This window comes from Cherax quadricarinatus, chromosome 22 (genome assembly GCF_038502225.1).
Source record: "Cherax quadricarinatus isolate ZL_2023a chromosome 22, ASM3850222v1, whole genome shotgun sequence".
Classification (NCBI taxonomy): domain Eukaryota; kingdom Metazoa; phylum Arthropoda; class Malacostraca; order Decapoda; family Parastacidae; genus Cherax; species Cherax quadricarinatus.
Window position 1 is genome coordinate 12,466,300 of NC_091313.1, and position 25,710 is coordinate 12,492,009.

The 25,710-nt window shown below is 39.5% G+C and overlaps 1 protein-coding gene across 1 annotated transcript in view; it reads left to right on the plus strand.

The window, feature by feature from the left end:
* Positions 1–25,710, plus strand: part of LOC128689794 (prolyl 3-hydroxylase 1) — a 141,384-nt gene that overhangs the window by 40,979 nt on the left and 74,695 nt on the right. The window contains exons 5-7 of the mRNA XM_070087681.1: positions 2,650–2,775; positions 10,069–10,205; positions 20,781–20,900. Of these exons, the coding sequence (XP_069943782.1) occupies positions 2,650–2,775; positions 10,069–10,205; positions 20,781–20,900 (383 nt within the window). The remainder of the gene's footprint in view (positions 1–2,649; positions 2,776–10,068; positions 10,206–20,780; positions 20,901–25,710) is intronic.

Sequence of the window (25,710 nt, forward strand, 5' to 3'; positions counted from 1 at the left end):
CACACATAAGACGTACTAGTACGACCAAAACCCTCAAAGGGTTAATCCATTCCAGGAGCTAGTGTTCTAATCTTGAAATGTACTAGTGCCGAAGCAATATTTCCCATAAGAAATAATGTAAATACAATTAATCCATTCCAGACTCACAAAAATATTCACAAAAAAATACATTTTTTTTAAGAATAATTATAGTTTTACATACACACAACACAGGTAAGTATATATATATATAATACTTAAATTATTAATACAATAGATAAATTAACATTTAAATAAACATTTAAAATAACATTTACTTACCTTTATTGAAGGCTGTTGCTGGCATCTGGAAGATAGGGAGGAGTGAGAGAGTACTTATTGTTTGGAAGGGGAATCCCCTTCCATAAAGACTTTAGGTAACAAGTCTTTATCTGGAGTTACTTCCCTTCTTTGTCTTTTAATACCACTAGGACCAGCTTGAGAGTCACTGGACCCCTGTCTCACAAAATAACTGTCCACAGTCCTCTGTCTCTGGTGCCTCTTTAAGATTTCTCTAAAATGGGACATGGTTCTGTCACTGAACTTGTTGCAGAGATAGCTTTTTTCAGCTTTGTGAGGGTGATATTTTTCAACAATTGCCTGCACCCTATTCCACACTGCACATATCTCCTTAATCTGTGAAGAGGGCACCTCATCCACTTCCTCTTCCTCTCCTTTGAAGCAAGTTCCTCAGCTGTGGTCTAATGCTGTTCCAGATGAAGCTCTTGCAGCTCTTCAGTGGTTAGCTCTTCCCTGTGGCCATCCACCAACTCTACTACATCCTCGCCACTCACCTCCAACCCCATGGACTTCCCCAATGCAACAATACCTTCCACAACAGGCAGAGGGTCAGCAGGGTCAGAGTCAGCCTAAAACTCTTCAAAATCCCTCTTTTGGACACAGTCTAGCCACAATTGTCTCCAAACAGAGTTAAAAGTCCTGGAAGTCACTCCCTCCCAAGCCTTACCTATAAGGCTTATTCAGTTTTAGATATTGAAGTGATTCCTCCAGAACTCTCTTAAGGTCAACTGAGTGTCTGAGGCCACCTCAAAGCACTTTTGAAACACTGCTTTGGTGTAGAGTTTTTTGAAGTTAGAAATGACCTACTGGTCCATGGACTGGAGGAGAAGAGTAGTATTAGGAAGCAAGAATTTCACTGTGATGAAACTGAATTCTCTAGACAATAGGTCTACCAAGTTTGGATGATGTGCAGGAGCATTGCCAGTAGCATTGCCACTTGAGTGGCAAATTATTTTCCAGGAGGTATTTTTTCACACTGGGGCCAAGCTCTTCATGGACCCACTCTTTGAAAATTTGCCTTGGGACCTATGCCTTATTATTAGCTTTCCAAAACACACACAATCTATTCTTGATGACATTGTTTTTCTTGAACTCTCTGGGATTTTCTGAGTGATACACCAGTAAAGGCTTCATTTTAAAATCTCCACTAGCATTAGCATAGAACAAGAGAGTTAGCCTGTCTTTCATAGGCTTATGTCCTGGCAGTGCCTTTTCCTCCTGCATTATGTAGATCCTCTTTGGCATTTTCTTCCAAAACAGGCCTCTTTTGTCACAATTGAACACGTGTTGGGGTTTGAATTTTTCAGTCTCTATGTACCCCTTGAATTCACTCACATATTTTTCAGCCGCCAATTTGTCAGAACTGGCAGCATCACCATGCCTTGCAACACTGTGTATGCCACTACGCTTCCTAAATTTGTCAAACCAGCCTCTGCTGGCCTTAAAGTCACTGATAGCAGCACTCGTTCCAGTCAGTTTCTTTATGAGATCTTCATGCAACTGCCTTGCCTTTTCACAAATGATCAACTCTGAGACACTATCACCCGCTCTCTGTTTAGTGTCAGTCCAAACCAGCAACAACTTCTCAACGTCTTTGACTATTTTAGTCTATTTTTGGTTAGCATATCAACACCTTTTGCAACATCAGCTTCCTTGATTTCTTTTCTCTTCATCAGGATAGAAGTGATTGTTGATTTGCTTTTGCCATGTATCCTGGCAAGCTCCACAAGTCGCACACCACTCTTCTATTTTTGTACTATCTCCTTCTTCACTTCTATGATGTTTCTCACTTTCTTTACCACAGGGGTGCCACTAGGAAGTTTCTTTGGGCCCATGGTAGCTTATTTCACAGTTGCACTTAATAAACCACCTCCAAACACAATGAATTAATTGTGAAATGTTTGAATGAACATGCAGGTTAGTGTTCACTCAAGCATAAACAAAGCCTGACTGGTTCACAATGCCTGCACGGGGGACACTGGCAGGCGTGGGCAGGTGGACAGGTCTTGTAAGCGGTACTAAACCCAGGGCACAGTACGAAACTGTGCCTCGTGTTTAGTACCGCTCGAAGCGTACAAAACTTGGGGTTCCACTGTATAATGAAAAATGAATTTAGGTCTAGATTTGCAATGACATTTTTTGTTTTCATAATACTGTAGTAACATTTATAAATATAATTTTTTTTTTCATTAGTAATAATTTTGGTATATTCTAAGATAAAATTATTTGTCTTAGGGCTGTTTTATCAAATTAAAATTGATTAGTAGTTTCTGGAGCTAGTTGAGGTCAGTATTACCTTGATATATTTACAAATAGATTGTTTCCTTGCAGACCACTACACTTTCACTCTCCGCTGTAAGAGAAGATGCACCTGGCAGCTCAGCAATCTCTTTGGGGAAATTAAGGATGACTTCTTTTACTCATATTTTAATTATTTGCAGTATTCTTACTACCAGGGTGAGTAAATTATCCCTCACTTTTGTAGTAAACACTGGAGTGTTTTAAATAATATTGCATAGCTTACATGATGGTTATAAAGCAGTAGTCACATGCTTATCACAACTTTCATTAATAGTGATGACAGCTTAGTTGATCAGGGAGTCATCAGAAAAGCTTGGCCTCAGGCTGAACTGCAAAAGTAGGAAAACTCTTGAAACTGGTCAGTGGTATCTCATAGGTATACACTGGAACGTATGCTAATGAGCGCATCCACGTGCAAGTTTTTCCAGATGCAAGCAGTCGATCAGTCGATTTTTTGCTTCCAGATGCGAGGGAAATTTCCAGATGCAAGCAGGACTCAAGGGAGGTTCCTTGATGCTGGTGAGGGGCTCTTGCTCTTGATCTAGGAAATTGGATCACATTTGTTTGTTGGACTATCTTATTGAAACTTGGGCAATGTATGATGGAAAGATGCTTCTTAACGTACACCAAAATTGAAAGAAATCAGACCATAAATAATAGAGTTCACTTATCAGCCATTAGCCTCCCCTTAGCGGTATACTGTACAGTGGACCCTCGACCAGCGATGGCATCGATTAACGATAAATCTGACTAGCGATACATTTTATCGCAAAAATTTTGCCTCGATTAGCGCTAAAAAACTCGACCAACACTATTCCTTCCGTCTGAGACGCGTCCACTTCTGGCCAGTGTTTACAAGCCAGCCAGCCACCGCGGTCGCTTCCAAGCATACAATCGGAACATTTCATATTATCACAACCTTTTTAGTGATTGCACCTGCAAAATAAGTCACCATGGGCCCCAAGAAAGCTTCTAGTGCCAACCCTACAGCAAAAAGGGTGAGAATTACTATGGATATGAAGAAAGAGATCATTGCTAAGTATGAAAGTGGAGTGCATGTCTCCGAGCTGGCCAGGCTGTACACAAAACCCCAATCAACCATCGCTACTATTGTGGCCAAGAAAACGGCAATCAAGGAAGCTGTTCTTGCTAAAGGTGCAACTGTGTTTTCGAAACTGAGATCGCAAGTGATAGAAGATGTTGAGAGACTGTTAATGGTATGGATAAACGAAAAACAGATAGCAGGAGATAGCATCTCTCAAGCGATCATATGTGAAAAGGCTAGGAAGTTGCATGACGATTTAATTAGAAAAATGCCAGCAACTAGTGGTGATGTGAGTGAATTTAAGGCCAGCAAAGGTTGGTTTGAGAGATTTAAGAATCGTAGTGGCATACATAGTGTGATAAGGCATGGTGAGGCTGCCAGTTTGGACCAAAAAGCAGTTGAAAAATATGTGCAGGAATTCAAGGAGTACATAGACAGTGAAGGACTGAAACCTGAACAAGTGTTTAATGGTGACACTGACAATGTTGTGAAACATGTTAGGAATGTCATAAAGGAACGGGAGGTACAGGCCTCTATGGGCAGATATGTTGTGCGACAGAGGTCCAGTGACTCAAGCTGGTCCTAGTGGCATTAAAAGAAGGGAAGTAACCCCGAAAAAGGACTTGCCACCTCAAGTCCTAATGGAAGGGGATTCCCCTTCTAAACACTAAGACCATCAACACACTCCCCTCTTCCCATCAATCATCACTAGATCTTCAATAAAGGTAAGTGTCATGTAACTGCATGTCTTCTTCAGTTTGTGTGTATTAAAATTAATATTTCATGTGTTAAAAATTTTTTTTTTTCAATACTTTTGGGTGTCTTGCACGGATTAATTTGATTTCCATTATTTCTTACGGGGAAAATTAACTTGACTAACGATTATTTTGACTAACGATGAGCTCTCAGGAACGGATTAATAGCGTTAGTCGAGGGTCCACTGTATATTTTCATATGGTTTTTATGGTTGTAGTCTCCCTTTTTTTTTGGTCTCATTTGATAGAATGGAAGATATATTACAGAAATAGATATGATTTTGATTGCTTTCACAATGAAAAGCACCTTGAAATAGAGCTCAAAGTAGCGGTAATGTTTGATTTTTGCCGATGTTCCAAAGTAAACAAATGGCATCACTGTCCAATGTGTGTCCAACTGGCCAGTCTAATATGCAGTCATGAATGGGTTAACATTATTTATACAATTACATATTGCAATAATGTAGTAGTCTGTATAACAGTAAATCTTCTATTTTTTGTGTGAATAAAATTTCAAAATGGTAAGCAAGAGTTATTATTATAAGAATACATATGTACTAATTAACTCTAGTGTTACCTTTCCAAGTAAAGATTTTCATGCTACAACAGAGGTAGCATACATAATATGAACAATTGTATATAACAGGCACTTATTTGGTGTTAGGTAGCTTTATTAAGGAAACATTACACCCATCAAAAGGTTTACAATCATGTATTGAAATATGTAATAGCTGTCACCTGACAGCTAATATAGATTTTCAACTCGGCCACATCTCTGTGGTAATCACAGTTGTATGGTCATGGCAGATGATCACAGATTCTAAACAAGGGCATTTATGTTAATTGATGATATGTTAGGCATCATTCTACTTCATCAGGTTGTTGTTGCTATTCCTGTGAGTAACACATACATTGTTAATATTGTGAGTATTGCAGGTATATTTGTGCTCATTGACACTGGTGAGTACGTATCTAGATATCTAGAGAAGGCACCTGAGATATTAGCTGTCTTAATATTGGGGAGGACAGTGAATCTTTTTATAGATATTTTTTCTTGGTGAACTGAGAGGTAAAAATATACTTCAGAAATGAAACTTTGAATACAGTCACATTACTGAAGGCAATCATGGCTACAAATCCTGTAGGCCCCCAGCTAGATTTCAGTGGCAGCTCTGTGTTTGTATTGTTGCCATGGTCTCAGTGAAAGTACTATAGGTTATTGCAAAATCTATATATATACATGGCTGCATAGATATTCTCCTTTTATGAGATACAGCACCACTGACTTAGCTCGTTTGAGTCTTCCATTAAATTCACACTTGAAGACAAATGGGAAGATAAATTTCCCTTCTCTGGTTTACTATATAGATTTAGCATTAAGCTGTCTTTCAGATAGTACTGAGAACCAACTAATAAGTCTGATTTAATGTACTTCTACACAGACAATAACAAGATGAAATGTAAAATTATCATCATTATTTTGCTGGAGTTCCTACAAGGTATATATGTAGCTCTGAATACCTTGAGGAGAAATGTCAATACATTCACTGCTTTTTTTTTTTTTTTTTGAATTTTACTTCTCCCATTTAATCAATGAAGGTAGATGTTGTGCTCTGCTGATCATCATTATCCTCTAAAATGAAGTGACTGTCTCCAGTGCCATCTCTGAGGTCATTTGTTGAGTAGTCATACTATTACTAATAAAGTGGACCCCCGCCTTATGAACGCATCGCATTACGTTAAATCCATCACATGAAGCACTTGAATGCAAAAATTTTGTCTCGCCCCACGATAAAAAATTCGCCTTACGTGATTCGTCCGGGATGTGTCCCATGTGTGTCCTCAGTGCCAGTGTTTACAAGCCAGCCAGTGCGGTCGCATCTACGCATACATTCGGTACATTTCACATTATCCCAGTGTTTTTAGTGCTTGTAACTGCAAAATAAGTCACCATGGACCCCAAGAAAGCTTCTAGTGCCATCCCTGTGGTAAAAAGGGCGAGAATTAGTATGGAATTGAAAAAAGAGATTAAGGAAATGTGTGCAAAGTGGGTTGAACTGCAAACCTTTACGGATGAAAATCACCCTTACACAGCTACTGCAATCCGTGTTGGCAACCTGTACAATGACAATGTTATGGCCCATTTTAGGAAAGTCTTAAAGGAACGGGAGGTACAGAGCTCAATGGACAGATTTGTTGTGCGACAGAGGTCCAGTGACTCAAGCTGGTCCTAGTGGCATTAAAATAAGAAGTGAAGTAACCCCAGAAAAGGACTTGCTACCTCAAGTCCTAATGGAAGGGGATTCCCCTTCTAAACAATAACTTCCACACTCTCCCCTCCTCCCATCCCATCAATCATCACCAGATCTTCAATAAAGGTAAGTGTCATGTATTCTATTCTTAGTAGAGTAGTAATTGTGCATGTCTTCTTCAGTTTGTGTGTATTAAAATTAATATTTCATGTGGTAATTTTTTTTTTTCATACTTTGGGGTGTCTTGCACGGGTTAATTTGATTTCCATTATTTCTTATGGGGAAAATTAATTCGGCTAACGATAATTTCTGCTTACGATGAGCTCTCAGGAACAGATTAATATCATAAGGCGGGGGTCCACTGTACTACCAGCACTACCATTAGAGACTTAACCCACAAATCTAGCCGAAACCAGAGCTGGGGTTTATCACATTATGTGGGGGATGTGAGAAAATGTGTGGGAATGATAGCTACAGATATACACACCCAGGTTAATGAGGATAAGTATGCTAGTCATACTCACAATGTAATAATTACAAGAATAGACTGGCAGCATATAAATTATTCACAAGAATATACTGACAGTATATTAATTATTCACAAGAATATACTGACAGTATTAATTATTCACAAGAATAGGTATGACTACTTTATGAAATAGAATGATGCCAAACGTATCATAAAGGAAGACTACAGTGGAACCTTGATTTACGAGTGCCTCAACATACGAGTTTTTCGAGATATGAACCATCGCTCGGTTGATTTTTTGCTCTCGAGTTATGAGCCAAAATCTGAGTTATGAGTGAGCTTCAGAATGCCACCACTAGTTGGTACAGTGAACGCCACATCCCTCAGCAGTGCACGTGTTTACCTCACCGTGGAAGCATTCTCTTGTGTTTTGCTGGTGATTTTGTGCAGTTATTTTGCCAAATTTCTTTTTTCTAACCATAGGTCCTAAGAAATTAAGTGCAAAGGACAGTGCTGAGAAGAAAAAGAGGATGATGACCATGGAATTAAAGCATGAAATCATAGATAAACACAAGCGAGGTGTGAGGGTTGTGGACTTGGCCAGGCAGTACCAGTGTAGAATTAAGAGTGTAACAAGTAAATCAGTGAAAAGTGAAGTGAAAAAAATTAAAAAAACAAATTGTAGCAGTTAAGTTCAGCAATTAAGTGTAGCATTAGAGTGTAGCAAGTAAGTTAAGTGATTAAGCGAAAGAAAAAGCACGAAATGAAACGAACTCCTCCAACTTTGTTGTTATTGTTGGGTTTATAGGGTCACTGACAACATACGCCACTCTGCTTATCTTTTCCACCCTCAACCTCCACCAGCATCTGTTCTCCAAGGTAAATACATACACTTTATCAAACCAGTTTATTTCTTTATATTCTCTATTATGTTTTATTATGTTTTTATGCAATATTTCTTATTTATAAATATATACATTGTTTCAGTGTTTTCCCTATGAAACTTGTGATCTAGTGCAGTTAACTTCACAAACACTGTTTTCTCTTACAATAAGACCTCAGAAGGAGAAGCATGGGAAGATATGGTCAGAGCGGGAGCGGAAATAAATGGCCGCCATCACTCGTCACATAATGACATATTTTATTCATTCTAGAGTATATATCATGTTTCTATGTTATTTATATTGTTCATTATGTCATATTAGATCAATTGTGATAGATAAATAAACCGTAGAGTTGATATTAGCATTATATTGAAATATTTTGTCATGCCTCCCAAGAGCAGGAATTCTGCAGGAGCAGATTAACCCTTTGAGGGTTTCGGACGTACTAGTATGGCTTACGACCCAGGGTTTTTGACGTACTAGTACGCCTAAATTCTAGTGCCCTCAAATCTAGTGGGAGAAAGCTGGTAGGCCTTCATATGAAAGAATGGGTCTATGTGGTCAGTGTGCACAGTCTAAAAAAAATCCTGCAGCACACAGTGCATAATGAGAGAAAAAAAACTTTGATCATTTTTTTTGGAATAAAACAGCGACTTTGCACTGTATTTTCGTATGGTATTTATTGTTGTATTCTAGTTTTCTTGGTCTCATTTTATAGAATGGAAGACATATTACAGAAATTGAGATGATTTTGACTGGTTTTACAATGAAAGGTACCTTGAAATTGAGCTCAAAGTAGCAGAAATGTTCGATTTTTACCAAATTTCAAAAGTAAACAAATCATGCCAAGCGTGCAATACACGTCAACTGGTGAGTCTAATATTCTTTCACAAGTGCACCAATAATATTTATATCACTTTTTACACTAATGCAGTAGTCTGCATAACAGTAAATCTTATATTTTTTGTGAGAATAAAAATTCAAAGTGGAAAGCAAAAGAATATAAGAGGGGCCTTGAGACGTGACTAATGACTAGAGGAAATGTCATTTTAGTGCCAGGAATGTCTTTCTTGTTTATTCTGGACCCTATTCGGAAATTGGCATCTTTTGAAATTTGTGTGAAATTGGCAAAATTGCTAAATTCTGACCACTGTAATGGATAGTTGAATTTCATAAATGGGTGGTTTCTTGCACCCATTCGATAGAAAAAATGGAGTTCTAGCGAAATATTCATGTTTTTTGTCGACTAGTACAGTGGAATTGGCCGAAAATGGGGCTCAAAGTGGGCAAAATCGCCGATGCGTAAACATCGTCGAGACTGCTAACTTTGCGAGAGCATAATTCCGTAAGTTTTCCATCAAATTTCAAACTTTTGGTGTCCTTATGATCGGGAAAAGATTCTCTATCTTTTCATAAGAGAAAATAATTTTTTTTTTTTAAATTTGGCCGACCCTGAGAACGAGTTTCGGAGAGGGCCTGTCGACCCTCAAAGGGTTAATGGCATTTCAGTTAATTTAAATGAGGAAAATTGATCTGATATATGAGCAAATTGAGTTTTGAGCTAGCTCACAGAACGGATTAAACTCATAAGTTGAGGTTACACTATATTTACATAAATGTCATTGTTAAGAATCTGTTGTCATTTGTCTTGTCACTTCAGTCATACACAACTCAGAGATCTTTTAATACAATATTAATCCATCCCAGGAAACATATCATCCCACAAAATTATCATAACTCATTGTCTGCAGTACATGATTCCAATATGTCTTACATATATTGTACTCTATATTAATTTTCGAATATGTGGATTATGGTAATATCAATAGGTGAGACATAATGAGCCATAAAATCTACAATACTTTGATATTCTATATTGGGAATTGATATTGAAACCCTGGGGGCAACAAATGGAAAAAAAAGCAGATAACCGCACACCAGGAAATGTTTAAAGAGGCTAAACATAGACTCCCAAGCCAAAACATATCAGTGTATATTTATGTAGAATAATTAATTTGTTTGAAGCACTTGTTTGTGTTGACAGAGGGTGACACAAAGGCAGCGTGTGAAGCTGTAGCATCCGCTCTCTTCATCAACCCAGTAGATGAAGTACAGCTGCGCAATAAACAATTCTTCATTAGAGATGAGGGTGCATCTGAGGATTATTTTGTCCCTAGAAAGGTATTGATTTTTTTTGGGTTAAGGCTCTTTTATTTTTAGTTAGCAAATTACTTGATAGTAACAATAACAGGTTACTATATATGTATTTGAACCTTAGACTGTCCAAACATAGATCTACGTTGTTACCACTAGCACTCCAAACGTAGATCAATGTATTATTTCTCCTGCCTTCAAATTTGGCATGATTGTCCTGAGATGCCTGGTCAGTACAGAATGGGTCTTAATACTCGGTGTGTGCAGTATTAAAAAAATCTGGGACCACTTAGTACCTTGTGGGAGCACCAGTTCAATTGAGCACCAGCTTGAGCAAACAGCATGGCAGATGCAAGGGATTCACAGATGCCATGTTGTATTAACACTCTCCTTTTAAGAGGAAAGTGATGTTGACAGAGTTAGTGGCTTTGAGATGGATGTGGCCACAAGTAGTTGAGGAAATATCAAAAACCTCAACAATAGCCCATGTGCAGCATTTGTGCCATATCTTTTCAATTTTGATACCACTAATAGTGTCATCCTGTGAGAATATCACATAACCTATGCCCTAAGTAAAGAGAAACAATTCTGGAACATGTGTAATACATGTTTGGCAGGCTGGCTGGGTGGGTGGGTGGCCGGCTGGGTGAGTGGGTGGCCGGCTGGGTGGGTGGGTGGCCGACTGGGTGGGTGGGTGGCTGGCTGGCTGGGTGGATGGCTGGCTGGGTGGGTGGATGGCCCAAAAAAACAGACAAAATGTTATACTGTTCTTGTTGATATAAGGCATAATAGGCATGACTGGTAAGTAATGCGCATTTTCACTTGATCAGGAATCAGATGTGATATCTCTGCATCGTGTATAATACCTGCTGGTTTATGAGCAGCTCTCTCTGAGACAGACAAGCAGACAGAGAGATAGGAAGACAGAAACACATAGGCAAACAGAAAGATAGATACACAGGCAGACAGAATGACAGATAAACAGAGACAGAGCTAGAGACAGACAGATAGACAGACAGATGGACAGACATGCTTATGTGTAACAGTGAAAACAAATAAAGCCAAGGTTCACTGGAGTAGTACACAATCATCAAGTGTCACTCCACTGCTGCACTGTCAGCAGTGGAGTGACACTGGTCTTACATTGTGCTTCAAGGAATTTCATATACTCCAGCCTGTCTAAAACATTGTTGGGACCTATGAATCTTTTGTATATATTTCTAGACAATAGTATGTGACTGAGACAGGTGAAAATGTTCACCTGTCAGTGTGTTTGTGATTATTTGATTACTACAGTAGGGCCCCACTTATACAGCAGGGTAGGTTCCAGGCTACTGCCAGAAGGCAGACATCACCGGAAAGCAGAATGCCATTTTTTCCACTTGTAAATGCATCTGAATGCCAGATAACAAGTTTATACTAATAGAACTAGGCATTAAAAAACAATAAATAGTAAAATACACACAGTACACTCATTATTTACCTCAAAATATTTGTAGTCTGAATGTAGTCAGGTGTGGTAGCCCTCCTGGCCACCCCACCCACACATAATATACTACGACGCTTAAAGTGCCCTAGAGTGATAAAATGCATATGCAGTACACTCATTGCTTTCCTTAAAATATTTGTAGTCTTAGTGTAGGGTGAGAGGTGAATAGTATTTATTTGTAGAAAGCCGTGTGGGAGGTATGGCATCCCGCCTGGCCACCCCAACCACTACGACATTTAAGGCTCCCTAGAGCAATAAAATGCATATATGTACAGTACACTCATTATTTACCTTAAAATATTTGTAGTCTTAATGTAGGGTAAGAGGTGAGTAAACGATATAAAAATGAATAAATGAGAGAGAGAGAGACAACTAGTAAATGAGAGAGGACAGAACCTCAGAGTATATAAACAAACAGATGAACATGGCTGGTGGGTTGATACACATTCATTTCCATATTTGTAAAGCTTATATCATAATACAAACACCTTACATTGTGTACCAGTTGTCTCCACAGTGGTACAGTAGAATAAATAAAGACCAACACTTCCATTCTCATGTAATTTTTAGAGGGAATGATGCTCTGACATTCTGTTTGGGAACAGAACAGGTGCTGCCCAGCTGAACATAACAATTGACAACACTCCTATTGCTAAACATAATGAAGGCAAATTTCTAGGCCTGCACTTTGACAGCAGTCTGAAATTCAACACCGATATCCAACAAAGAACAAAAAAGTATCCAAATCAGTTTGGATCCTCTCCAAGATATACGTTACTATGTACCACAATCAGCCCTACTCACACTATACTATTCACTCATCTATCCCTACCTCACCTATTTGTGCCTGGGGATCAACAGCAGCAACTCACCTAAAGCCAATAATAACCCAACAGAAAGCTGCAGTAAGAAATATCATGCAATCCATTGCAAGACAGCACACACCCCCCACTCTTCAAAAAGCTAAACCTACTCACCGTACAGAACATTCACACTTACTATTATGCAACCTGCATTTACAGAACCATAAATTCTAATATTAACCCTGAACTAAAACACCTTCTTGATAGTTGTAACAGGACCCATAGACACAACACCAGACACAAAAATCTCTATGACATTCCCCGTGTCCTGCTAAACCCCCACAAAATTCGATATATGTACATAAAAGGGCCTAAAATCTGGAACCCCCTGCCTGAAAACTCTAGAACTGCAGACTCGACCACCATTTTCAAAACTACGATTGAAAAACATCTCGTCTCTTTAATACACCCCATCATCAGCTAACCAAATGAAAAGCACCTAATTCTCTTTTTTGTATCATGACCACATCCAAAACAATAAAGATCTACTCTCCTTGTCTGTAATTCCCCCATGATTTACACCTTCACTCACCCAAATGATTGCAAACATAAAATTCCAATTCTAGCTATTGCCTATTAAATCTTAAGTTAGTCCTAAGCTTGCATAAGATACTCTTCCGGTGTATGAACTTTAGTAGAAACAATGTATCATGTCAAGACAAATTGAATCCCATTGCTAAATCTACCATTTGTAATATTATTATATGATCTGTACTACCTAACTATTTTAAACCGAATTATGTATGTGCCTAATTGGGTATGTATCTAATTACATATCTAATAATATGTTCAAATGTACTGGACAGTTATAACCTATATCAATTTAGAGTAAGAATTACCACACATTGTATACTTTACGAGGAAATATTTGAACTTGAATTTAATTTTTATTATTATTATAAATTATTATTATTACAAGTTATTATTATTGCAGATTATTATTATAATCATAATAAAAAAGAAGCTCTAAACCGACAAGGGCCATGAATAGCTATAGATAGAGTGAAGGTATATGAAAGGAATAAATTTCTGTCAAGTTACTGACTGGTGTTTGACTAGAGAAAACATAATTCTCATATTTATGTCAATTTTTTTTACTGTGGGTGTATGTATCATGTTTATATGTTACGTAGTGTGTTTATTACATAATTTTGAAAAAATATCATGGATTTATTAATGGAAATGTTTATAGTAACGTAATATATGACATTTAATGCGCCCAAGAGTATTATATGGCGTAACGTAGAGAGGCTCTTAGTAATTTTAATGTGTACCTACATGCCAGTACAGTAAGTATATTTAGGTACAGGTACACATAAGCATAATTATCAGAGTACAGTGGACCCACAGTTTTCGTCCGGTCTGGATATTGTAGAATTCGGATTTCAATCACTTTTTTTGGCGAATTTTTACCCCTAGTTTCGTTCCTCCACTCGGAAATCGGAAATTGTCTGTATGAGATGTGTCCGCTCACCTGGGACGTGGCCCTGCTCACATGTACGTGACTCAGTCTGCCTTTGTTACTCGTAGAGGGTGGTAGTGATGGTGGTAGAGGGTGGTAGTGATGGTGGTAGAGGGTGGTAGTGATGGTGGTAGAGGGTGGTAGTGATGGTGGTAGAGGGTGGTAGTGATGGTGGTAGAGGGTGGTAGTGATGGTGGTAGAGGGTGGTAGTGATGGTAGTAGAGGGTGGTAATGATGGTGGTAGAGGGTGGTAGTGATGGTGGTAGAGGGTGGTATTAATGGTGGTAGAGATGATGGTGGTAGAGGGTGGTAGTGATGGTGGTAGTGATGGTGGTAGAGGGTGGTAGTGATGGTGGTAGAGGGTGGGAGTGATGGTGGTAGAGGGTGGTAGTGATGGTGGTAGAGGCTGGTAGTGATGGTGGTAGAGGGTGGTAGTGATGGTGGTAGAGGGTGGTAGTGATGGTGGTAGTGATGGTGGTAGAGGGTGGTAGTGATGGTGGTAGAGGGTGGTAGTGATGGTGGTAGTGATGGTGGTAGAGGGTGGTAGTGATGGTGGTAGTGATGGTGGTAGAGGGTGGTAGTGATGGTGGTAGAGGGTGGTAGTGATGGTGGTAGAGGGTGGTAGTGATGGTGGTAGAGGGTGGCAGTGATTGTGGTAGAGGCTGGTAGTGATGGTGGTAGAGGCTGGTAGTGATGGTGGTAGAGGGTGGCAGTGATTGTGGTAGAGGGTGGTAGTGATGGTGGTAGAGGGTGGCAGTGATTATGGTAGAGGGTGGTAGTGATGGTGGTAGAGGGTGGTAGTGATGGTGGTAGATGGAGGTAATGATGGTGGTAGAGGGTGGTAGTGATAGTGGTAGAGGGAGATAGTGATTGTGAGGGTGGTAGTGATGGTGGTAGTGATGGTGGTAGAGGGTGGTAGTGATGGTGATAGAGGGTGGTAGAGGGTGGTAGTGATGGTGGTAGATGGAGGTAATGATGGTGGTAGAGGGTGGTAGTGATAGTGGTAGAGGGAGATAGTGGTTGTGAGGGTGGTAGAGGGTGGTAGTGATGGTGGTAGAGGGTGGTAGTGATGGTGGTAGAGGGTGGGAGTGATGGTGGTAGAGGGTGGTAGAGGGTGGGAGTGATGGTGGTAGAGGGTGGTAGTGATGGTGGTAGAGGGTGGTAGTGATGGTGGTAGAGGGTGGTAGTGATGGTGGTAGTGATGGTGGTAGAGGGTGGTAGAGGGTGGTAGTGATGGTGGTAGAGGGTGGTAGTGATGGTGGTAGAGGGTGGTAGTGATGGTGGTAGAGGGTGGTAGTGATGGTGGTAGAGGGTGGTAGTGATGGTGGTAGAGGGTGGTAGTGATGGTGGTAGAGGGTGAGTGATGTGGTAGAGGCTGGTAGTGATGGTGGTAGAGGGTGGTGAAGAGGGTGAGTGATGGTGGTAGACGGTGGTAGTGATGGTGGTAGAGGGTGGTAGTGATGGTGGTAGAGGGTGGTAGTGATGGTGGTAGAGGGTGGTAGTGATGGTGGTAGAGGGTGGTAGTGATGGTGGTAGAGGGTGGGAGTGATGGTGGTAGAGGGTGGTAGTGATGGTGGTAGAGGGTGGTAGTGATGGTGGTAGAGGGTGGTAATGATGGTGGTAGAGGGTGGTAGTGATGGTGGTAGAGGCTGGTAGTGATGGTGGTAGAGGGTGGTAGTGATGGTGGTAGAGGCTGGTAGTGATGGTGGTAGAGGGTGGTAGTGATGGTGGTAGAGGCTGGTAGTGATGGTGGTAGAGGGTGGTAGTGATGGTGGTAGTGATGGTGGTAGAGGCTGGTAATGATGGTGGTAGAGGGTGGTAGTGATGGTGGTAGAGGGTGGGAGTGATGGTGGTAGAGGGTGGTAGTGATGGTGGTAGAGGGTGGTAGTGATGGTGGTAGAGGGTGGGAGTGATGGTGGTAGAGGGTGGTAGTGATGGTGGTAGAGGGTGGTAGTGATGGTGGTAGAGGGTGGTAGTGATGGTGGTAGAGGGTGGTAGTGATGGTGGTAGAGTGTGGTAGAGGGTGGTAGTGATGGTGGTAGAGGGTGGTAGTGATGGTGGTAGAGGGTGGTAGTGATGGTGGTAGAGGGTGGTAGTGATGGTGGTAGAGGGTGGTAGTGATGGTGGTAGAGGCTGGTAGTGATGGTGGTAGAGGCTGGTAGTGATGGTGGTAGAGGGTGGTAGTGATGGTGGTAAAGATAACCTCTCCCCTCCTCGCTGTCCTCTGTATGCCAACAAGAGTCTTATGTAAAGGTAAAAGTGATTTAAATGTTCATTTATCCATTTTATTAGTGCTTTATATTTATTTCTCATTGTTTTCTGTATGTAAAACTAGAGTTATTCTCTATAAAATGTATTTTTTGTTAATATTTTTGGGTGTCTGAAATGGACTAATTGGATTTACTTTATTTCATATGGGAAATATTATGTACTTTGGTTTTCGTCCATTTTGGATTTCGACTGGCCTTCTGGAATGGATTAAGGAGGAAAACTGGGGGTCCACTGTACATATAAAATATGCAGTAACCTTAAAACACATGAAATTTTGGAAAATTTTTAAACATACTAGAGATACGTGCTCACAGAGAATGTAAACAAACCAGGTGGGGCATTATACACAAATAGCCCGCACATAGAAGAGAGGAACTTACGGCCACGTTTCGGTCCGACTTGGACCATTTACAGTCACACTAACGAGGAGTAGAGCAGGATGGGTATATATAAGCAGGTAGTGGGAGCAGGAGGAGGAGGAGGAGTAGGAGGAGGAGTAAGAGGAGGAGTAGGAGGAGGAGTAGGAGGAGGAGTAGGAGGAGGAGTAGGAGGAGGAGTAGGAGGAGGAGTAGGAGGAGGAGTAGGAGGAGGAGGAGGAGTAGGAGGAGGAGGAGGAGGAGGAGGAGTAGGAGGAGGAGGAGGAGGAGTAGGAGGAGGAGTAGGAGTAGGAGGAGGAGTAGGAGTAGGAGTAGGAGGAGGAGGAGGAGTAGGAGGAGGAGGAGGAGGAGGAGTAGGAGGAGGAGGAGTAGGAGGAGGAGGAGTAAGAGGAGGAGTAGGAGTAGGAGGAGTAGGAGTAGGAGTAGGATTAGGAGTAGGAGGAGGAGTAGGAGGAGGAGGAGTAGGAGTAGGAGGAGGAGTAGGAGGAGGAGTAGGAGGAGGAGGAGTAGGAGGAGTAGGAGGAGGAGGAGTAGGAGGAGGAGGAGTAGGAGGAGGAGGAGGAGGAGGAGGAGTAGGAGGAGTAGGAGGAGGAGGAGTAGGAGGAGGAGGAGGAGTAGGAGGAGGAGGAGGAGTAGGAGGAGGAGGAGTAGGAGGAGGAGGAGGAGTAGGAGGAGGAGGAGTAGGAGGAGGAGGAGGAGGAGTAGGAGGAGGAGGAGTAGGAGGAGGAGTAGGAGGAGGAGGAGGAGCAGGAGGAGGATCAGGAGGAGGAGGAGGAGGAGGAGGAGCAGCATAGCCATAGCCATAGCCATATCCCACTGAAGCAGGGTGGCCCAAAAAGAAAAATGAAAGTTTCTCTCTTTAAATTTAGTAATTTATTCAGGAGAAGGAGTTACTAGCCTCTTGCTCCTGGCATTTTAGTCGCTTCTTACAACACACATGGCTTATGGAGGAAGAATTCTGTTCCACTTCCCCATGGAGATAAGAGGAAATAAACAAGAACAAGAACTAGTAAGAAAATAGAAGAAAACCCAGAGGGGTGTGTATATATATGCTTGTACATGTATGTGTAGCGTGACCTAAGTGTAAGTAGAAGTAGCAAGACATACCTGAAATCTTGCAAGTTTATGAGACAGAGAAAAGACACCAGCAATCCTGGCATCATGTAAAACAAGTACAGTGGACCCCCGGTTTGCAATACTAATCCATTCCTGAGATCTCATCGTAAACCAAAAATATCGGAAAGCGAATCAATTTTCCCCATAAGAAATAATGGAAATCAAATTAATCCATGCAAGACACCCAAAAGTATGAAAAAAAAAACTTTTACCACATGAAATATTAAGTTTAATGCAATAGAATAGTAATTACAATAACAACAATAACAATAAATAACAATAAATAACAAAAGAATAATTGACACTTACCTTTAATGAAGATCTGGTGATGATTGATGGGATGGGAGGAGGGGGGAGTGTGGATGGTGTTAGCATTTAGAAGGGGAATCCCCCTCCATTAGGACTTGAGGTAGCAAGTCCTTTTCTGGGGTTACTTCCCTTCTTCTTTTAATGCCACTAGGACCAGGTTGAGAGTCACTGGACTTTTGTCACACAACATAACTGGCAGCCTCACCATGCCTAATCACACTATGTATACCACTACGATTCTTAAATCTTTCAAACCAACCTTTGCTGGCCTTAGATTCACTCACATCACCACTAGTTGCAGGCAATTTTTTTACCAAATTGTTATGCAACTGCCTAGCCTTTTCACAAATGATTACTTGAGAGATGCTATCTCCTGCTATCTGTTTTTCATTTATCCACACCAATAAGTCTCTCAACATTTTCTAACACTTGCGGTCGCTGTTTCGAAATCACAGTTGCACCTTTTGCAAGAACAGCTTCCTTGATTGCCGTTTTCTTGCTCACTATAGTAGAGATGGTTGATTGGGGTTTACTATACAACCTGACCAGCTCCGACACACGCACTCCACTTTCGTACTTTGCAATTATCTCTTTCTTCATTTCAACAGTCATTAGCACCCTTCGTCTTGAAGGGTTGGCACTGTGAGCTTTCTTGGGGCCCATGGTGACTTATTTTGCAAAAACAGGCACCAAAAACAGTGATAATATGGATAATATGGAATGTACCGAATGTATCCTTAGATGCGCGCACACTGGCTGGCTTGTAAACACTGGCACACACGGGGCAGTTCAGGACACACATGGACACGTCTCGTACGAACCACATCGCATACCGGGTTTTGTATCGGGAAGCGAGGCAAATTTTCTGCGATATAATGCATCGGTTACTGGATTTATCGGATACTGATAGCATCGCGAACCAGGGGTCCATTGTACAGGCTTTCGTATTACGCTCACTTGGCAGGACAGTAGTACCTCCCTGGGCGGTTGCTGTCTACTAACCTATTACTGTACCTAGGTAAATTGTAATTATCAGAACTTAAAAATTATGTAAATTAAAATAAAAACGTGAAAAAAAGGTACATCGGCAACACTTCTGCAAGTGGCAGGATTCCATGTTGCCATCAGGTGAGCATCCAGTGACAACTTCATGGCCCTATATCTCAGCAAGTACTAGCCCTAAATATTTTTTTTTCTTCATACACACAGTAAATTGCTCTCTTTAATTAAAAAAAAAGTTTTTTTTGTTTTTTTTTTCAAAATATTCGGAGCACTAGCAGTGACAATGTAGATCTACGTTTGGATGGTTTAAGGGTTACGACATGTTGTGAAAGACAATTCTGGCAAAACTAAAATAGGTGACATACATTTTAATGTTTGGAAGTTATCCAAGAAGGTTATCTCAATCACTTAGCTACTGAACAAAAGATCTCTTGGTGTATCAAGGAATACTGTCTTGCATATTGATTGTGCATGCATGATCATTATGCAAGAGCAATTCTAGGTATGTTATTACACTTAATGTTAGTGAGGACATTTTTCTAGGCTTCTTTGGACATGCTTTTGGTGTGGGCATGTCATCAACAGTTCTCTAGGAAATGACACAGCTGGTCCTCACTGAATGCTGATTCACATTGATGGCTTCTACTATTTCTGTCATTTCATGGCCTGGCTTATGTTATCACATGGTGCAAGGGAACCATAAACACCAAGCCCAAAAAGGCATTTGGTGTTTTTTTCTTAAAAAATAAATTCTCTTTTGGATTTTGATACACCTGTATTGATGGCAGTGGTTAGATATTGGTTATGTGTATATTGCAGTTTATTATTATTATTATTCTTATAATAAAAACTAAGAGCCACGTTACAATTTAACTAATAGATTTAATGCTCTCCTGTTTTGATATATTCCTGGTAACTTGTATGGTCATGGGGCAGCACTAAACCTGTAGGATGGAAGATAATTAAGTTTGATCCAAGAAAGGGGAAGGTAGAGCTCCAAATCCTTGGATCAAGCCCTTCAGTATAAAAGTACCTATTTCCCAACCCTGAAAAAGCATTTGATGTGAGAGATTTTTGACAATGACCTGCCTCTCAGTGTCTTGTATAAACGATTCACTCGTGCATCACATGAGTAGCTTTTCAACTAAATGGTTAAAATAGTCTGAGCACCCACCAAATTGTTATTGTTCACAATGAGTATACATGAGACTCAACCAGGCAAAGCATCACCTACCTAACAACATAGGAGTCATGTGATCACATTGTCTACCTGTTCTCATCCCAATATGACATTCTTCAGGTCACCATGCATCACTCACACCTCACTCTCCACCTATATATACGGTCTTTTTAACCTCTGTATGTTAGATGTGATCGAGGTCCCAGGACTGAGGTATTTTCTAATAAATATGTCTTAGTGTTTGCTTAGGTGTTTTTCATAACCAACTTCATGGTATCTATTACCAGGTTTATGTCATTGTTCACAATGAACAGTAAACTCTTTAATTGCTAAAAATGCTTTGTTCTAATTTCATATTTAATTTATATTTGTTCTAATTTTATATTTAATTTATATTTGTTCTAATTTCATATTTAATTTATATTAATGTTCTAATTTCATATTTAATTTATATTTTTGTTTTATGATTTTTTTTGTTTGTTTACTTTTTGTTTTTGTGTGGTGTATAGTTTTGTGATTATTTCTTTGACTAGGATGTTGTGGCCTTTATTGAGAGGGAGGACTTTGAAGAGAGGTTAATGGAATTCATCGAAACTAATTTCCTCTTTCTGAAGGATGATGAATTTGAAGATGATGATGATATTGATGCTAAGGTAGGAACAGTACAGTCATAATTTCTTTATTTATAGAGAACGTATTTTTAATTTATTTTAATATTGTTCAATACTGTAAATTTTTAAAACTTACATAAACTTTGTCATTAACATGCTTGAGAATATTGAATAACATAATTTTTAAATGAATTACTTGTATGTTATGTAGAAAATTACATAGTCAAAGCAAGTATGGGTAATCCAGAGAGCATGCAAAACACTCATCTTTGTCCTGGTTATCATGGAGGGAAGGAGATATAACTAACCTCTTGTCCTTAGCATTTTAATTATATTCTATGACAAGCATAGCATAGAGAGATGGTTTCTAATACACTTATCCATTTCAACATTTGGTACAAAATTATGTATACGCGTTGTCAAATTCTGTATATATAAGCGTTTCAGTTTTTTCAATCTACTTCTGTGCCTTTGTCTGAGCATAGTAAATGATCGATAGTCTCATAAGAACATTAGAATGGAGGAACGCTGCTGCAGGCCTACTAGCCCATTCAAGGCAAGTCCTCAAAACCAACAATTACCACTGACCTATTTGTCTAACCCGTTCCCAAAACTACACATGAATTTCCTTAAATACCTCAGGTACTAATCAGACCCAGCCCTTCTCACTTGTATATGTGTCCTGTCTCTTTTTTAATACTACCCAAAGTTTTAGCTTCTATTACCCTGCTTGGCAGATTGTTCCACATATTGACAACTCTGTTTGAAAACCAGTACTTATGTGTATTTATCTAATTTAAATCTATTATTTCTAGCTCTTACTTGATCTTATATCCTCAGTACCTTATTTATTTCACCTTTATTTATGCCTGTCTTCCACTTTTATATTTCATTCATGTCTCCTCTCATTCCATGCCTTTCAAAAGAGTGAAGGTTCAAGGCTCTCAGTCTGTCCTCATATGGGAGATTCCATATACAATGAATTAATTTTGTCATCTTTCTGTATATGTACTTCAATGAATTTATATCCATTCTGCAGTATGGTGACCAAAACTGAGCTGTATATTCTATGCGAGGTCTTACTAGTGACTGAATAAATGGGTTAAAAAAAAATGACAGGTTGATAAATGAGATACTTGTGCAACATTTGGGTATCTTAATTCTGGAAATGTTTCATGAGCCGTTGGTTTCTTCAGTCCAGTGCAGAGATGGGGAAGAGATGAAGAGGGGTTTGAGGTAATTAGTCCCTTGGCATGATATTAATGTGTAAAGTCCATCATTCTTGATAAAAATGCAGCATATTCACAGAGATGGGGCTTATACACTGTTCTCTGAATGTTCTACAATGAATTTGTCTGTTCTGTAGTATGGTTACTAGACCTGAGCTGCATAATCTATGTGAGGCCATACTAATGATGTGTAGAGCTGTAGAATAACCTCTGGACCACATGAACCATTACTTGTAGATTTTGTGTGCAATTTCAAGATTATTTTACCGAACCCTACTCCACCTTACTACCTCTCATTTTGTATTAAGTTTAAATAAGATTGTAAAACAGTTAACCACTTCTTCTTGTCTAGTTTTAAGTAAAGTACCATGTACTATTATCTATAGTTTTAGCCCTTTGAGGGTCGACAGGCCCTCTCCGAGACTCGTTCTCAGGGTCGGCCAAATTTAAAAAAAAATAATAATAATTTTCTCTTATGAAAAGATAGAGAATCTTTTCCCGATCATAATGACACCAAAAGTTTGAAATTTGATGGAAAACTTACGGAATTATGCTCTCGCGAAGTTAGCGGTCTCGGTGATGTTTACGCATCGGCGATCTTGCCCACTTTGAGCCCCATTTTCGGCCAATTCCACTGTACTAGCTGACAAAAAACATGAATATTTCGCTAGAACTCCATTTTTTCTATCGAATGAGTGCAAGAAACCACCCATTTATCAATTTCAACTATCCAGTACAGTGGTCAGAATGTAGCAATTTTGCCAATTTCACACAAATTTCAAAAAATGCCAATTTCCGAATAGGGTCCAGAATAGACAAGAAAGACATTCCTGGCACTAAAATGACATTTCCTCTGTTCATTAGTCATGTCTCAAGGCCCCTCTTACATTCTTTTGCTTTCCACTTTGAATTTTTATTCTCACAAAAAAATAGAAGATTTACTGTTATGCAGACTACTGCATTAGTGTAAAAAATGGTATAAATAATATTGGCGTACTTGCGAAAGAATATTGGACTCACCAGTTGACGTGTATTGGACACTTGGCATGATTTGTTTACTTTTGAACTTTGGTAAAAATCGAACATTTCTGCTACTTTGAGCTCAATTTCAAGGTACTTTTCATTGTAAAACCAGTCAAAATCATCTCAATTTCTGTAATATGTCTTCCATTCTATAAAATGAGACCAAGAAAACTAGAATACAACAATAAATACCATACGAAAATACAGTGCAAAGTCGCTGTTTTATTCCAAAAAAAAACGGTCGAAGATTTTTTTTTCTCATTATGCACTGTGTGCTGCAGGATTTTTTTTTATACTGTGCACACTGACCACATAGACCCATTCTTTCATATGTAGGCCTACCAGCTTTCTCCCACTTGATTTGAGGGCGCTAGAATTTAGGCGTACTAGTACGTCAAAAACCCTGGGTCGTAAGCCGTACTAGTACGGCCGAAACCCTCAAAGGGTTAATTGGTTTCTATGTATTATGATTATTTTGCCCAAAATGCCTGGGCATGGTAGTGGCTATCTTTGTACTTAGCAAATCAAAATTGTAATTACACATTGTAACCTTTACAAAGAAATAAACTTTACTTTACTTTACTTCGTGAAATAAATTCCAGTAATCTGTTTTCCTTATTATGAACGCTTAGGCATTGCTGTCTTGGGTTCAGGTTGCTGTTTACTATAACTCCCAAAGTCCTTTTAACATTCTGTATGGTCAAGTTCTGTAATATTTAGTTTATAAGTGCTAGTGTTATTTACATTCCCGGGCTTCAGGTCTTTGCATTTTTCTACATTGAATTGCATGTGCCACTTTTCTGACTATGACATGAAATTGTCTAAATCCTCTTGAAGTTCAGTGGCATCTTCCTCTGAATCAGTTATCCTGTCTGTTTTTGTATCGTATGTGAATTTTCTCATATTACTTATTATTCTTTTGTCTAAGTCATTAATGTATATTATGAAACAACAATTAGCCTAAAACTGATCCTTGTGAAATGCCATATGTGACTGATCATCTCTGATTTCACCACATTTATTCAGACTCTCTGCTTCCTGTTGGTCAGCTACGTTTTGATCCATTACAGTACTTTTGCCTCAATACCATGAGCTGTCACTTCCTTTAACAGTTTTTTGTGTGATACTCATATCAAAAGCTTAATAAAATCAAAATAAATAATATCGTATTCTTTTTCATGATCAGCTGCCTCAAATGCTTTACTGAAGATAGTAAATTTGTGAGGCAGCAATGGATCATCATGAATCCATGCTGAGCATCATAGATCAAATATTGTTTATCAAGATGGCTTCTTATAATATCAGCTATAACTGACTCACATTATTTGCCTACAGTTGAAGTCAGGCTTATAGGAATTACATTAGCTATCTTCCATATTTCATACACTACACCTGTTTGAAGAGATATAAAGGTTAGTTAATGGTTCACAAAGTTCCATTATGAACTCTTAAAAAGCCCTTGAAAAAAGTTCATCAGGGCCCAGGGATTTAGTTGGTCAACCTGTTTGATTACTATATCCCTAGTGACTGTGATATTACATAATTTATTTTCTTCAGGCCCACTATAAAAATTCTTCTTCTTTCAACAAACTGGCCGTATCCCACTAAGGCAGGGTGGTCCAAACGGAAAAACGAAAGCTCCTCTTTTTAAATTTAGTAATATACAGTAGGGCCCTGCTTTATGGCATTCCACTAATACGGCGATTTCAAATTATGATTAAAACTGTACAATGAGCGGACTTTCTAATACGGCGTGTGCTACCCGGTTTGTTTACATTCTCCATGAGCACATCTCTCTATTATGTTTGGAAACTTTCCAAAATTTCAAGTATTTTAAAGTTTTTGCATATTTTATATGTAGTCTGATAATTATACTTATGTGTACCTGTACCTAAATATACTTACACAGTGCTGGCGTGCAGGTATACGTTAAAATTAGTAAGAGTGTCCCTGTAGCCTTAATGTCATTGTAATAATACTAATCTTCTTTCTTTCTTTCAATGCACCAGCCGTATCCCACTGAGGTGGGGTGGCCCTAAAGGAAAAACAAAAGTTTCTCCCTTTAAATTTAGTATTATATACAGGAGAAGGGTTTACCAGCTCCTTGCTCCCGGCATTTTAGTCGCCTCCTACGACACGCATAGCTTACGGAGGAAAAATTCTGTTCCACTTCCCCATGGAGATAAGAGGAAATAAATAAGAACAAGAACTAGAAAGAAAATAACAGAAAACCTAGAGGGGTGTGCATATATATGCTTGTACATGTATGTGTAGTGTGACCCAAGTGTAAGTAGAAGTAGCAAGACGTACCTGAAATCTTGCATGTATATGAGACAGATTAAAAAGACACCAGGAGTCCTACCATCATATAAAACAATTACAGGCTTCCGTTTTACACTCACTTGGCAGGACAGTAGTACCTCCCTGGGTGGTTGCTGTCTACCATACTACTACCTAGATAATACTAATCTTTCTTCTTTCTTTCAACACACTGGCCGTATCCCACCGAGGCGGGGTGGCCCAAAAGGAAAAACGAAAGTTTCTCCTTTTACATTTAGTAATATATACAGGAGAAGAGGTTACTAGCCCCTTGCTCCCGG